The sequence below is a fragment of the Bos indicus genome, chromosome 12 (genome assembly GCF_029378745.1).
Source record: "Bos indicus isolate NIAB-ARS_2022 breed Sahiwal x Tharparkar chromosome 12, NIAB-ARS_B.indTharparkar_mat_pri_1.0, whole genome shotgun sequence".
NCBI classification, from domain to species: domain Eukaryota; kingdom Metazoa; phylum Chordata; class Mammalia; order Artiodactyla; family Bovidae; genus Bos; species Bos indicus.
The window spans coordinates 87,772,445-87,787,706 of NC_091771.1; the positions used below are offsets into that span (position 1 = coordinate 87,772,445).

General features: G+C 56.6%; 1 protein-coding gene across 2 annotated transcripts in view; it reads right to left on the reverse strand.

Moving 5' to 3' along the window:
* The window catches only part of COL4A1 (collagen type IV alpha 1 chain), a 131,458-nt gene that overhangs the window by 16,267 nt on the left and 99,929 nt on the right, over nucleotides 1-15,262 (reverse strand). For both annotated transcript variants that reach the window (XM_070800478.1, XM_070800479.1), the window contains exons 25-41: nucleotides 12,567-12,758; nucleotides 11,847-12,015; nucleotides 9,018-9,110; nucleotides 8,825-8,929; nucleotides 8,160-8,257; nucleotides 7,275-7,425; nucleotides 6,956-7,069; nucleotides 5,938-6,105; nucleotides 5,733-5,822; nucleotides 4,779-4,931; nucleotides 4,531-4,629; nucleotides 4,330-4,419; nucleotides 3,170-3,309; nucleotides 2,338-2,464; nucleotides 2,166-2,246; nucleotides 1,659-1,757; nucleotides 436-486 (exon numbers count right to left, since the gene is read on the reverse strand). In XM_070800478.1, the coding sequence (XP_070656579.1) occupies nucleotides 436-486; nucleotides 1,659-1,757; nucleotides 2,166-2,246; nucleotides 2,338-2,464; nucleotides 3,170-3,309; nucleotides 4,330-4,419; nucleotides 4,531-4,629; nucleotides 4,779-4,931; nucleotides 5,733-5,822; nucleotides 5,938-6,105; nucleotides 6,956-7,069; nucleotides 7,275-7,425; nucleotides 8,160-8,257; nucleotides 8,825-8,929; nucleotides 9,018-9,110; nucleotides 11,847-12,015; nucleotides 12,567-12,758 (2,020 nt within the window). The remainder of the gene's footprint in view (nucleotides 1-435; nucleotides 487-1,658; nucleotides 1,758-2,165; nucleotides 2,247-2,337; nucleotides 2,465-3,169; nucleotides 3,310-4,329; nucleotides 4,420-4,530; nucleotides 4,630-4,778; nucleotides 4,932-5,732; nucleotides 5,823-5,937; nucleotides 6,106-6,955; nucleotides 7,070-7,274; nucleotides 7,426-8,159; nucleotides 8,258-8,824; nucleotides 8,930-9,017; nucleotides 9,111-11,846; nucleotides 12,016-12,566; nucleotides 12,759-15,262) is intronic.

A 15,262-nucleotide genomic window follows, 5' to 3' on the forward strand; every position in this document is an offset into this window, starting at 1 on the left:
CGCCAGTGACACCTCAATAAAGCTGTTGTTTTTTAAAAATTTCTAAGTCAGAACTTGTAGGAAAAAAACTGCATGTTTAGTCTTAAACCTATTACACCAAACTCGTCAAAAAATGACAAAATTCTAGGACCGTCTTAAGGTTAGTAAGGAAAAGGCAGAAAGGAAGGAAACAGGGTCACCATCTAGAAGGATCAGGGCCCTCCTTGGGGTCCCTCCCACATGCGCCCACGTCACGAGGCTGTGAATCCAAGACTCTGCACAGCACACGGGGGCTTGTCACACACCAGCGCAAGGCGTCCGCTCTCCTGTCCCAGACCCTAATCTATCGCCACCCTAAGTCAAAGGGCTTCCCTGGATCTGCCTGCCCTGCTCTGAGGGCGCTGTGTGAGCCAGCGGTTCGCTGAAAAGGAAGAGCAGATTTAGCAAATGTGTTACCTTTGTCTCCTTTGCTCCCTGGAAACCCTGGGAATCCTCTTCCAGGTAGACCTACAAGATAAAGGTGAGAAGCCAGGCTTACCTCTCCTAAAGCAGCCGAGCTGCAGAAGCAGCACAAAGAAACGTCCACTCTTTGTGCCAAAACCATGCACTATTTGCTAGAACACAAAGAAGTCACTTCACTGTATTTGCAAGTAAAATTACATTCCTACAGTTGTTCTAAGATACCCTGGACTGGATAAAGTAATGTGGTACGTTTTCCCAAGTACCTCTGAGCTCAGAACCACTACAGCATTTAGTAGAAACAACTTGTACAAATGGGTACTAATCTCCCATTATTGTCTGGAGACTCACAAATCAGCTTTTCTCAGATGACCATTCAACTAACAGCTACTCTCAAAGGTGGTGCAGAGAGCCAGGTGGGCCAGCAGACAGCAGGGAGCCCACCAATGTGCATTAAGCGTGTGAGGCAAGATCCAAAGGAGGGAAGTAGCTGTGGTGGCGCTTTTAATGAATTATTTTTATAGGAAAATGAACGTACATAATACAAACATAAGGCTCATAGAATGAAAACACGAACTGTACAAAGAGGCCAGTGCCAGCAGTCAGGGAGCCTCTGGCCACCCATTCCCAGCTCTGCTGCCCTCGCTCCATCCCCATGACCTGGGGTCACCTGTTTCACGTTAAGTGTTACCCTCTTGCTACTGGGTTGGCCAAAATTTCATTTGGGTTTTTCCATAAGATGTAACTCAACCTACATGACTATTAACTCAATATATACACGCATATTATTATGTGTGTGATTGTCATCACTGGAGCTCACAGCTTGCACTTTTTGCCCAAGTGGCCATGTCCCCATCAGGGAGAGGAGCAGATTCAGGGGACAGCAACTATTCCCAGGACCATCTGTCTAAAGGGAGGAAGGCCAGGCAGAGAAAGCAATGGTCTGGGCTTTCTGCGTGTGTCTCTTTCACTCACCACAAGAGCTCAGGCCATTTCAAGGGCAGGTGCCCAGAAGTATCTGTGGAATAAACGAGCACTGCCTCTCCCCTTCTCATCCCACCCTGCCCAGGCATCCACGTCACCATCCCATAGACGCAAGGATGGAACGCAGGCGCCACCTTACACGGGGCCCCGGTCACTCAGCGAGCAACGGGAAGCTCTGGGAGACGTGCGCTCCAGGGCACAGCCTCACTCTGAGAGGGAACAGACACCCAACGTACCTGACTCGCCCTTCTCTCCCACCGACCCTGGGATTCCATCACTGCCGGGCTCCCCTTTCTGGCCGGCTGGACCCGTGGGGCCAGGCTTCCCAGGAAGACCTCAAAGAGAACGGTCAGACTGGTCAGCACCCTGGTCTGTGTAGAAAATGCACCACCGTTCCCAACATGCTTCTGAGGGGCCGTTCCCACTCCCCGAGCAGGCCCGGCTTCCCGAAAGTTGCTCCTGAATCCCCTTCAGAAGGGACCACTGGGTGCTGACCCCCAAAAGCTGGAGTGAGCGGAGACAAAGCGTATCCATCAATCGTGCCAACCAGGAAAACTTGTTTCTAAAACCAGTTCCAGTCTAAGTGGTGTGAAGACCTTGGAAGACCCTGGAAGCGCCCCCAGACGCAGTCTATTCAACTGGAGGAGGAGGTGTGACCCCACAGGTCATCCAGAGGTCACCCAGCCTGACGCCCCGTGACCTCCCTCCACAGGCCCCCACATATCCTGAAATGTGGTTTCTACCTGCTTCTCCTTTGATGCCAGGAATGCCATCCAGTCCCGGGAGGCCTTTGTCACCTTTCTCTCCAGGCAACCCAGGGCTTCCTAAGAAAGAGCGGAACACCCAGTTCCCGTGACCGAGACCTTCTCTTTCCACCCCCGGACCCCGAACTCGGGAGGAGGCTGGCCCACTTACCCGGATAGCCAACACTTCCTGGGGAGCCTTTGGGGCCCGGGGACCCGGGCATCCCTGGGATCCCAGTGCTTCCTTTCTCTCCCTTCTCGCCGGGGCTTCCGGGAAATCCTGCTAAGCCCTGGTCTCCCTGTGGGTGGAGATTGGGCCCATTAATGCTGTATCTGCCCCAGACACGGGTCTGGAGGCGCCTCCTGTATACACGTGGGCGCAGGGACGACCGCCTGTATACACACGGGCGCGGGGACGCCGCCTGTATACACGCGGGCGCGGGGACGACTGCCTGTATACACGCGGGCGCGGGGATGACCGCCTGTATACACATGGGTGCAGGGACGACCGCCTGTATACACGCGGGCGCAGGAACGACCGCATGTATACACGCGGGCTCGGGGACGACCGCCTGTATACACGCGGGCGCAACAACTCCTGCCTGGCGGAACTCCACTTCTGGATTTCTAAAGAGGGAATCGAAGCCCACTCTGGAAACCGAGGAGGAGCCAGAAACCCAGCGGCAAAGAGCAGCTGCCTGTTTTGCTTCTCTAGTTCCTCCTTCGCTTCGCCCCACGATAATTTGCTGCTCCAGCTCTCAGCAAGTCTCGGGTCCTCCCTGGGGGAGGCGGGGAGACTGTTCCGTTAGGATTCATTCACTGTGCAGAACTGCTTACTACACACTCCCTGGCAGCCTTTGGTGAGGGAGGGAGACAGGTGGGACAGGGTTCTGCGGGAATGGGTGGGAGGGGCTTCTACGTGATAGGTGGGAGGGGCTTCCAGAGACAGATGGGAGGGGCTTCCAGAAACAGGTGGGAGGGGCTTTCGTGCGGGACGCAGTTACCTTGTCCCCGGGCCGTCCTGGAATCCCAATGCCAGGCAGCCCCGCCTGCCCTTTCTCTCCTTTTGCCCCCTTGTCTCCAGGTAAGCCAGGAATGCCCTGCGGGCCGGGGATGCCAGCCACACCTTTTGGTCCTGGCATTCCTAGAAACACACACAACGGAAGCAGGTTGTATGGTTAGCCCGTGCTAATATTACAAATAAGAACGCGCCTCAACAGCCAGTGGAGAAGGAGGCGGGAAAACACACATCCCTCCTTTCTCGGGCTGTGCGTCGTCCAGGCAGGGGCCAGTCATCCCGCCTGGGAGAAGGACGCTGGGAAACAGCCTTCCTGTTTTTTAAAGACAGTCACATTACAAAGAGGAAAGGAATATGCTAACCGCTCAGCCCATGCCTACTTTCCCAACAGCATAAAGCGGCTTCCTCATCCTTTATTCTACAGTCAAACTTCACTACCCAAATGAATCAGAGGGGGCGTGACGCAGGTCATGGAGAACAGAAGTGTGCCTGCTTCCACGACTGATGTGGGCAGTCAGACTAATTTATAAATAGGTGCCCACAGCAGCTGGACGTTCATATCTTAAATAAAGAGTGCGCCTCTCACAGGCCTGGGGAGGAGCCGTGAGCAGGCCTGCTGGCCTGGCTTGTGGCCCCAGGAGATTCTGAGAAGCCTTGGGAGCCAGACCGCTTGCGCCCCTCAGCTCTCAGCTCTCTGTCTCCTCTGCGGCAGCTGCCACTGCAGCAAATGCCAATGGCAAAGTGTGAAGCCAGCTCAGCACTGGGGCAGAGGGCCCAGGAGAGTCTTCTGAGCTAATGTCAGGAGAGCAGGAGCCTCTGGTGCTGAGAAAACTGAGTGGAGAATTAATCGCCTTTTCGATGGATCCAGATAGACACACCTAGAGGAAGCCCACAGCCTACCACCCATGTTGATCTTGTTAAACTGGGAGGGCTTTTGTCTGTTTTTTTAAGCCACGGTCATAGGGTCAGCCAAATGCCCACCATCCCTAGGCAAGAGGTCTCACACGAAGATGTGAGTCTGTGTAAAAGACACGTCTCCCTGGATTATGTCCTCAGGCAGTGGGCCTCACGTAAGGCTCGCCCCGGCAGCCCGACAGGTGCCACAGGCGCGCCTGGAAGAAGCCCCCTTTCCGAAGCCCCACATACCTGGTAGGCCCATTCCACCAGTGGATCCTTTGGGACCAGGAAGTCCCGGAGCACCTGGGATCCCGCTCACACCTGGATCACCTTTAGGTCCTGGGATCATAAAGACAAAAACCCAACAGATCAACAGCCATGAAAAATGACAGGTAACTCATCCCCACACGAGCCCCTGCCGTGCGGGCGACCTTGGACTTCCCACTGTACCTGGCTGCCCAGGGTGTCCTGCCTGACCATCCTTTCCCGGCACACCTGGGGTTCCCGGGTCTCCCCGGGATCCTTTATCACCAGTCGGACCAGTTTGTCCTGTACAACACAGGAAAAAAAAAAATAATGATGATGCAAGTCTGCTTAAAGCAAGCGGCAGAAACACAGGTTGGTGCGTCAGCGTGCGGGAAGAACTGAACGCCCCTGCACTCCCGCCCCGCCCCGCGGGTGGGGCTCCCCGACGTCACCTTTCTCGCCTTGGTCTCCCTTCTCGCCCTTCATGCTGCCCATGTCCACCTTGTCCATGGAGCCTGGCTTGCCGGGGAGCCCCACGTCGCCTTTGTCGCCCTTGAAGCCAGGGTCTCCCCTGGGTCCCGAAGAGCCGGGGAAGCCGTGGTCCCCTGCAGAGAGAGGCGGCACGCGTGACACGTGGCAGAGGGCCCCGGGCAGCGACCAGCGCGGCCTTCTTTCTGGCCAGTAGAAGCGACTGACGGACAAGGAACAAAGAAGAAGCAGCCTCTCCGAAAGCGGCGCTCAAGGGCCAGCGTCCGCCTCACCCAGAGCAAGTGACGCCAGGCAGACGGGCATTAAGCCGTTTCCAGAGTTCATCATCTGCTGATACTTCCAACACATGAGACTTCAACTCTCAATTTACATAAATGACATTTTTCTCTCCTTCCTAAATCCCTTCATGACTCCTGGTCACAGTGACCCCTCAACTCTACATGAAGTAACGGGAGGGGAGCTCTGTCCCATTCAACTACACAAATCACCACTTTCATGTCTAAGGTTCAAAGTCAATTTTGTTTAAAAAAAACAACAATATTATTTTGGACTAAATGTCATGATAGGAAATAAAAATTAAGACTTGTAAACTTGCTCTGTTTGCTACTTTGACTCTAAAGACTCAGTTCCTTTGACCTTGCATGATTGAAGATTCCACTATTTCTAAAAAAACAAAACTCAACGGTACCAACAAAGAAAACCCCAAAACCTGTCTTCTCTTTGACTTTTTGGTAGGGCACAGTAATCCCCATGAATCATGAGCTACATGAGGGGGACTTCTGGACCCCTCGCTTGACCCTCTTCTTTCCTAGGTTTCCTGGGATGAACTACAACCTACAATGATTAGAGAATTTCCCACGAGGCACTGGGGCCCAGACATACGCAACACAAGCTTTTCTGAAGTCACTGCTCCTTACCTTTGGCACCTGGCAATCCTGGCACGCCCGCTGGCCCTGGTGAGCCGGGCTGCCCCGGAGTCCCCATGACTCCCATCTCTCCCTTGGGACCTGTGGCCGGACAGAAGGAGCGTGAATGTTGGTGGCGGAGGCCGAACGAGAGTCGTGAACAAGAGCCGGGAGGCACCTCCCCAGGCCCACGTGGGTGGAGCTCACAGTCGCTCACCTGGAATGCCAGGCTGGCCGGGGGTGCCCTGCTGTCCAGGAAGGCCAGGCAGCCCAGACTGCCCCGTCAGGCCAGGGAGCCCCTGGGACCCTTTGTCTCCTTTGGGGCCTGGCATGTCCAGGCCTGGGAAGCCAGGGAAGCCTTTCTCTCCTTTCACTCCGGGGGGGCCTGAGACGGGGAAGAGAAGGGGCGTCAGCAGGACTGGCGGGGTGTCCGGCGGTGCCCTGAACCCCGTGTGCCCATGACTTTCTGCAGAAGGCGTGTGGCTGTGGCCACATCAGGGCGGGGGCCATGGAGCTGCTCCCTGTCCTCAGACAGTGGTGTGTGGGGCCGCCGCTGGGCACGCCCTGTCCCAAGACTAAGCTCCCTCTGCCTGCCGGGGCATCGGCAGCAGGCTCCTCCCCAGCCCTTCTGTGGTGGTGAGACTCAGCCCAGCGTCCCCCGCATGGCTCTCCCTGGCTGTCCTCTGCTGCCCACCACCACTGTCTCACTTGACGATGGTTATAAAGGCAGAAGCAGCTTCTAGACGCGGACTCCTGTGTGTTCCCCACGACTCACTACCCCTCCTGTGGAAGGATCAGACAGAGGTGCCGATCCTTCTGAATTAAATAAAAAAGGTACTGAATATACAATAAAGGGGAAGTGTCTCTGGCCATAAACCAAGTTCAGAGAGAGGAAGAGAATGGCATCCGTGACTCTGTGTGTGTGTGTGTGTTAGTCGCTCAGTCCTATCCAACTCTCTGCCACCCCGTGGACTGAAGCCCGCCAGGCTCCTCTGCCCATGGAGTTCTCCAGGCAAGAATACTGGAGTGGGCTGCCTTATCCCTTCTCCAGGGGATTTTCCTGACCCAGGGATCAAACTTAGGTCTCTGGCTTTATAGACGGATTCTTTACCATCTGAGCCATCAAACCTGTATTCACAAAATAGAGCTGTATCCACAAAAGAGCTGCCTCTTCCCCTTTGAGCCACAGACTGTGAGTTAGGGAAAGGGGGCATTCTGGAAGAACGCAGTATCACCTGATGACCCAGGGGGTCCCTGTCCTCCGGGGGGGCCCATTGCTCCAGGGGGGCCGATTCCGGGGACTCCCGGAGCTCCTTTGGGGCCTTGAAATCCAGGTGGTCCTGGGTCACCTGGATGGGGAGGAAAGAGTGACCACTCGCACAGGGGCACGGCCGTGTCGGGGCGCAGCACCCACCACACCAGGTGCCGGGAAGCCGTCCAGGGTTCTCATCATTCATTCAACAAACATTTACTGGGGCCTCGTAGGGGCTCTGAGGCCACACGAGAAACAGGCCCCTTCCCTGCCACCAGCTGGATTTGCCCGTAAGACGTTACCTCTGAGCCCCTGGAGGCCTGGGGGGCCGATGGCGCCGTGCTCTCCAGGAATTCCCGGTCCTCCGACGTTTCCCTTCTCCCCGGGGGTGCCGGGGATGCCAGGTATCCCGGGCAGGCCTTTGAGTCCCGGCAGACCAACTCCAGGCTCGCCCTGGAGACCAGCAGCACAGGGAAGCCGGTGACCCTCCGAGCCGAGGTTTGTGGGCTGTCACACCTGTCGTGCACTTGGGGAGCTCTTTTGCTATCTGTGGCTCGGGCCATGGAGGAGGCGCCGATGGACCCCGCAGTCCTCAGCGCAGTCCCCATCACCACGAATTCCTGGGCCCAAATGTCCCTATCACGGAAGCTGAGAGCGGCTGCGGCCCACCCTCCCTGGGGGCTTCATGTTGCTTTCTCCCTCCACTCCCGAAAGGACACGCTGCACACGGAGACCCAGGACGCACTCGGGCAACAGCCCAGACGCGAAGCGGAAAAAAAACGATTCCTCTGCAGAGACGCGGCGCTGCGTGCTGCCCCACGTGCCCTGGTGTTTCCTGTACACGCGGCGCTGCGTGCTGCCCCACGTCCCCTGGTGTTTCCTGTAGACGCGGCACTGCGTGCTGCCCCACGTCCCCTGGTGTTTCCTGTAGACGCGGCGCTGCGTGCTGCCCCATGTGCCCTGGTGTTTCCTGTAGACGCAGCACTGTGTGCTGCCCCATGTCCCTTGGTGTTTCCTGTAGACGCGGCGCTGCGTGCTGCCCCACGTCCCCTGGTGTTTCCTGTCTGATGCTATTTCACATAAAACACGCTGACCCAACACACCCCGTGGGATTAGCAGCCTGTGATTTATGTGCCCAGTTCATCACAGCGATGTGGACAGCAATCTGGGGAATGCTCGATACGTACCTTCTGTCCAGGTGGACCGGGGTTGCCAGGTAAGCCGTTGAAGCCTTGACGACCCGGATTCCCAGGAGGTCCAGCGTCTCCAGGTAAACCATCAATGCCTGTTTGGAAGAGTCAAAAAAATCTATGTAAATCAATGTAAAACACTACTCCTGACATCCTCCACTTCTTTAACCTGCTCAGATGAACTTGAACAGACTTGAGGGGGTCAGCAAGGAAGATGAGACCATGCTGGGCCTGGTGGGGGGCAGCTGGGGCAGGGACCCCTCACGGTGCCGGCCACCCCCTCCTCTTTGTCCCTCTGTCCTGTCCCTCCATTCCTTTCCTACTTTGCAAACTTTTTTTCCTATCTGCTCCCTGCAAACACATCACACCAGTATTAGCAGACTGGGAATGGTGATTTAGACTCTGGGGACTCTGAGTGAGGTCGGGGCATCCCTGTTGCCTGGTTAGAAAACCAGCCCGGATCTCCCAGTGCAGACCTGGATCTTTAAAAAACAAAAATCCTTGGGCCACGCCACACAACGCACGGGAACCTGGTTCCCTGCCCAGGGATTGAACCCGTGCCGCGTGCATTGACCGAGTGAAGTCTTCACCACTGGACTGCCAGAGAAGTCCCTGAACCCACACGTGAGCAAGACCCCTCGTGAGGCCCCAGCAGGGCTCACCTTTGGGGCCGGGAGGCCCAGGAAATCCAATCCCAGGCTGGCCGATGGCGCCCTTCTCTCCAGGGAGGCCCGGCCTTCCGGGGCTTCCAGGAAAACCTCGGTCACCTGCAGCGGGAGAGGCCGGTGGTCAGAGGAGAACAGGAGCACTTTCCCAGGGGGCCCCCAGGTGAACCGGTGAGAATCCTAAGGGTACCTTGTGGCCCCTGGAAGCCGGGGGACCCGGGAAGTCCTTCTGCTCCAGGGGGGCCGGGCAAGGGCACGACTTTCCCCGCCTCGCCCTTGGGACCTGGGGAAAGAGAACAAACGCTCGGCGTGAGGGCCGCAGCCTCACGTCCGGGAGAGCAGCCCTGTCCACATGCCTCCCTGCCTTCCTCCCACTGAAGCCTCTCTCACAGAGACCGACTGCCTCTTCACAAACGTCCAGACTGACCCGGACATTTGGTCGACACAGGCATCCCTTACGTGTCCAAAACAAGAGTCACGAAAAGCTGAAAACTTTGCACACAGGGCAAGGCAACCCCGGGTCACCATCTGTCCAAGTCAGGACCCTCTGGCTGGCCCCTCTGAGCGTCTCAGATGGGACTGGCTCTCCGCTGCTCTGAGGCCCGTCCGCTGGAAGCCATCTTCAGGACCTGCTCCGCGGGTGACACGAGCAGGGTTATCGCCAGCAGCCCAGAAAAGCCTCCTTTCCCTCTGCAAGCTGGGAGGGGCAGGCCCAGCCCCAGGCGCCCATGCCTGAGGGGACCACTGGGTGTCAGGATTGAGCTGTGTCAGGGAAGGACCACGGGCCTCAGCGCCACTGAATCATCGCCTACGTTAAAGAATTCAGGATAACGAGGCCCTCCCGAGGGCGGCGGCACTCTTGTTAGCTTCAGACTGTGGGAACCGCCGGGGCCTGACCCCAACACATCTCTGCTATCAGGCCCAGGCCTGGGGACGAGGCTTTTACGATCCTCAGAGTAAACACAGCTCTGGCCGATCAGAGCAGCTGGGTCTCTAACCCCAGAGCCGCCGGGGTCTGGAATGGCCCAGGGACCTTCCGGAATGTGGAGACTGACCAACAGCACTGCTAGCCTTCCACCTTTGGGAGCCTTCTTCTCATCCTCTCAAGACCTACCTCTGTGTACCCCACTGGCTTTTCTGATGGTGGTGGTTTCTGGCTGAGAAAAAAAGCTGATTCCTATTTACACTCTGCAAGTGTTCAGATTCAGGGAAGGAAATGGCAACCCACTCCAGTACTCTTGCCTGGAAAATCCCAGGGACGGCGGAGCCTGGTGGGCTGCCGTCTGTGGGGTCGCACAGAGTCGGACACGACTGAAGCGACTTAGCAGCAGGCATGTTCAGATTCGAGAAGCACAAAGAACACTCGAGACGGTGCTCCGGGAATCAGGAGTAGGAGGGCCCGTTCTCCAAGACCAAGGGGCTTCCTAAGTCAAGCCCAGGATGTCCTGCCCCGAAAGGAATCATGAATGAGACATTTCTCAGATCCTTGCTAAACAGCAAACAAGTAAGTCCTAACTTAAGGCCAAGTAACCAGTGATTACCTAGCAATGACATTAGGAATAACCGACACAGAAAGCTGGGTTTGGACTTCCATCAAAGGCTGCTGGCATTTCCTGCGGTACCGAGCTGATGACTCTACACTGTGCCTTCACAGGGAGATGACGGCTCCCAGTGGGGCCGAGACTGGTGGAACTTGGGGCTGGACACCGGCTCGGGATGGTGGGCAGCTCTTCCTGGAAACCCTGACCATCCACTGCTGAGTCACTGCACTCCTCGGGGTTTCCTGCTCACGCCACGGGAATCATCCCCGGCCACCTTTCACTCACTTCTCCAACTTTTAAAACGTCTCAGTAAAGCTCACGTCCTCTGTCCTCTGTGAACCGGTCACTCCTGACCTCTTCTTTTGTAAGTTCTGCAGGCAACCATGTCAGTGTTCCCTTTCTCCTCGGTTGTCGTTCAGTCGCTAGGTCGAGTCTCTCTGCGACCCTATGGACTGCAGCACGCCAGGCTTCCCTGTCCTTCACCATCTCCTGGAGTTTGCCCAGACTCACGTCTATCGCGTCAACCATCTCATCCTCTGTCGTCCCTTTCTCTTCCTGCCCTCAATCTTTCCCAGCATCGGGGTCTTTTCCAATGAGTCAGCTCTTCACATCAGGTGGCCAAAGTACTGGAGCTTCAGCTTCAGCGTCAGTCCTTCCAGTGAATCACAGTCAGCTAACAGTGAGCAGCTGTGTGCGGGCCCTGGCGAGCCCCCTTCCCTGCGGTCCCTGACGATGAACCAGTGACGGCGATGCCGTGGAGCACATCCGTGGGACCGCTCACACAGCCTGCCCCCCACGCCCTCTGCTGACGCCCAGGTGGTGGGCTCTGGAGGGTGAGAGCTCTGGCTTGCTTCCTCTCCGGTTACAAAGCAGCATGCATGGCACCCAGAGCAACACGAAAACTCTCAGGTGACTTAAACTAGCATGGAGCTAAAGAACCAGGTTGACGTGACTGTGGGTCAGTCACTGAGTGTGTGCAATCAGCGGAGAGGTGGGAAGGACATGGCCTGGGAGACACAGAAGCCAAAACGGGCCACGCATCGGGGAAAAAGGGAGCAGGGGCTTATGCTTGTTTACCATCCACAGAAAGGGCTGATTTTCGCTGGTACACACGGCATGTGCATGCTGGTGCTAAGCCGCGTCAGTCATGTCCCGCTCTTTGCAACCCCCTGGACTGGAGCCTGCCAGGCTCCTCTGCCCATGGGATTCTCCAGGGAAGAATACTAGAGAGGGCTGCCATGCATGGCATAGTTATTTACAAGGAAATTACCTTAAATTCAACTTCTTGTCATCCAGATGTGACACACATCACCCAGCCCAGCTCATAAAGGAAGGGATGACATACGGGAATGCTAAGGAAGGACCTGTCCAGGCCACAGTCCACCTCCTGGCAGGACTGAAACCAGACCCACACCCGCACCTGGCTGAGCCCAGGCTCCTGGTGCTCTGGGGCAGCACCCGAGGACCTCGGGCCTCACCTGGCTGGCCTGGGGCCCCGGGGGTTCCTGGGAAGCCTATCTGTCCTTTGTCACCAATGGGGCCAATCGGGCCAAAGCCTGGAGGCCCCGGAGGGCCGATGTCGCCACGGCTCCCGGGGAATCCGACGCCTCCCGGGGGGCCACGCTCCCCTTTCAATCCTACGGAACCCTGCAGTGAAAAAGAGAGCATTATCAGCAGACATACCAGCGCTCCGACCCAGCACACACTCCCAGCATCTGCGGTAAATGAGTGACCAGGGTCTAGCGTGGCTGTGCTCCTCGTTTACCTTGACCCTTCAGCAAAGGTCAACCTGCAGTTAATCAGCGAAACCGCATTCTTCCGTCTCAGCAGAGCGATCACCCTGCCTGCCCCCCCCCAGACCAGGGCACACGCCGCAGAGGAAGGCATTTACTCTGGAATCTTCTCTGAAAGGGTGACTTGAACGCCATTAACTTTAAACTTCACCTCCCACCCAGCAGCTGGGCACCTTTTCAGTTCCCCCAGATCCATCAGAAGACAGTGGCCCCCTTATCATCTCATTGTTCAAGGCGAGGTCCTCAGCTCCCGAGTTTACAGACCACAGCTTTCCCAGGGGACGAGAGACGAGTCTGTCTATGACAATGACCCCCGAGTGGAAACAGGCAGTTATGATACCAATGACTCGTTTATCTACCTATCCATCCGTCAAGCACACATTCAGAGTCTGGGAATCCACCTACCGGGGAGCCTCTGGGGCCGGGCAGACCCGGTTGGCCGTCTCTTCCGGGGGAGCCCGCTCTGCCTGGCATGCCGGGCTGGCCTGGGAAGCCGGGGTCTCCTTTGTCGCCTTTGAGCCGTATGTCGAAGTAGATCTCACCGGGCTCGCCCTTGGCTCCCGGCTGGCCCATGAGCCCCGGCGCACCTTGCGGACCCTGCAAGAACAAAACCTGATGATGCCCCCGGCAAAGACGCTGGTCCAGAGAGCAATGCAGAGCCAAGGAGGAGCCAGGATGCCTGGGCAAGTGGGAACGGGCGTAGGTTTCCTCGTTCCCCATCTGGGAGCCAGCCAGCAGCTCTGTGACCAAGCCCTGAGCTGACTTCACTGCCGCATTGCCCTGAAAATGCCTTTAGGAGGGATTGCTGGCAGGGGCAGGCACAGAAAAGCAGCTGTCCCCAGCCCGTGGGCCAGTCCCCGGTGACTTTCTTGCCTTTCACAACTGCTAACGTTGCCCAGAACAGGTCAGCTCTGACTGGCAGGGGCTGGATTGAGACTCCTTGGGCCCAGGAGCCAGAGCCAGAGCTGGGAACAGCCACGTTCTCCACGTCTGGCCAGTGCTGAAATCAACGCAGCTTCCCTTCCATGCTCATGGCCCTAATTCCGGAAGAGATGAGAGAGTACAAGGCACCTGGGCAGAGGAGACGCCCGTGGTGAGCACCCAGCCAGCTCTGTAACCACGATGCTGAGCCATCAATGGAACACGAGTAAGTTTCCCAAGAGACTATCTCTCAGCTCCTGGAAGGCAGGATCCTCAAGGGAGGCCCACACCCCTGGAAGGTGCTTCCTCCAGCCTCCCGAGCAGAGGGAAGAGCCAGGGCTTCCAACGACTGTCTCAGTGAGCTGCTCTCTGAGAGGAGTCTGCAGGCTCCCTGCTCACTAGGCAGGATTCGTGTGGCTTGAGCCCCTTTTTGTAAACTCCCTTTTAAATGGATTTTGGATGTCTGTGAACCACATGCACACACACACACGCACTCACACAAGCACACATCTGTGTCTATGTGTAACCTGGGCTCCTCAATGGAGACAGCCAGGGGGCAGGGAGACACCCAACTCTACACAAGCTTTAGACATCAACACGGCTCCCATTCCCCACACGCCTGCAAGGTGTCCCATCCTGGGGCACCCCTGACTCTTAACCCAACTCTGCAGGGAAACCACGGGAACGACCACTCTGCAGGTGAGGAGCTAATATTCAGAGAAGGTCAGTGATATGTCCAGGACCGCATGCCAGAAAGTACTGATTTCCCGCCGCAGAGCCCATCCTGGGTCCCCCTACACCCTGTGGGCCCCGTGGAGTCAGGTGTTATTTAGGAAAGCCTGCCTGGGACACAGACGTGGGGGCTCGGCTCAGAGGGGTTTGGGGGCTGGCACGCTAGGGAGGCATCACCGTGGGGTAGACATGTGTCTGCTCATCTGGCCTCCGGGGAGTCAGACGGTGCCAGCTCAGTTGTGGGGAGGCTGCTCCGCCCAGACGGGCAGTTACCCCTTCTCAAAGACGCAGCCAAAAACAGCCAGGGCTCTTCCAGAAGTCGGGAGAGGGGCGAAAAGGCTGCACTGCCCACTACTCTTTAAAAACTTAACATTAAGCCTCAGTTCCTTAGTCTCACAGCCACACTTCAAGGACTCAGTAGCCACCACCGGCCAGGGGTGCCCAAACGGGACAGTGCTGACCGAGGAGGTCTATCCTGGCAGAAAGTGCCGCTGGACAGACACCGCTGGTCGGAGCTGGCCCTGGGCCGAAGTGCCCCTGGGAGCCGAGCACACTTCGCTCAGCTCTCCTGGGGGATCAGGGAAAACGCTCGACCTACGTGTGCCGGTCCCCGGAGGGGCCACGCAGTATTTCCGCCAGCCACCCGCTGGGAAGGTTAGCAGGGGTCAGGGAGAAGTCATTACTTGGTTGAAAGCTGCTGTGGTATTTTGTAGCGTTTTCTCTCCGAGTTAATATTAGCTCCCGTGCATCCTTCAGTTCAGTTAGTTCAGTCGCTCAGTCATGTCCACCTCTTTGCGACCCCATGGACTGCAGCACGCCAGGCCTCCCTGTCCATCACCAACTCCCGGAGCTTGCTCAAACTCATGTCCATTGAGTCGGTGATGACGCCCAGCTAAACTCAGAAACCTCTTCAGACAGGAGCTCTGTTCCCACGTTACCACATTGCAGCCTGGGGTCCTCCCTGCTCTCAGGGACATTCACTGCCTGCTCATCTCTCTCCTAGCTTTTCAGGGCTTTGAGGGCAAGACCAAGGCTCCAAGGCTTTCTTTCTTGTCTCCGTGTGCCTGTCTCCAAGAGGGAGATGCTGGAGGAAGGACATGCTGAACCAGCAATACCCATCAATAAAAAATTAATGCCAGGGTAAGGAATTACAACCAGTGCAGAACTTCTCAAAACAGAAGCACCTCTTATGTTGTGTCGATGATTCACAGCTTAGAGATACAGTGCTTTCTAATACTATGAGCACAGGGTGGGAAAAATACAATTTTTTCCCGCATACCGATGACCTTGTCAGGCATTGAGGGAGAAATCCAGGGTTTCTTTGAAAAGTGACATTTACACCCCAAGGACATCTCATGCGGTTTCTCTGCCACAGACCTTCTTAATCCTAAACGATTTAAAGGTCTTTTGATTCTCATCCCTTAAGATAAATACTGAAGAATCAAAAG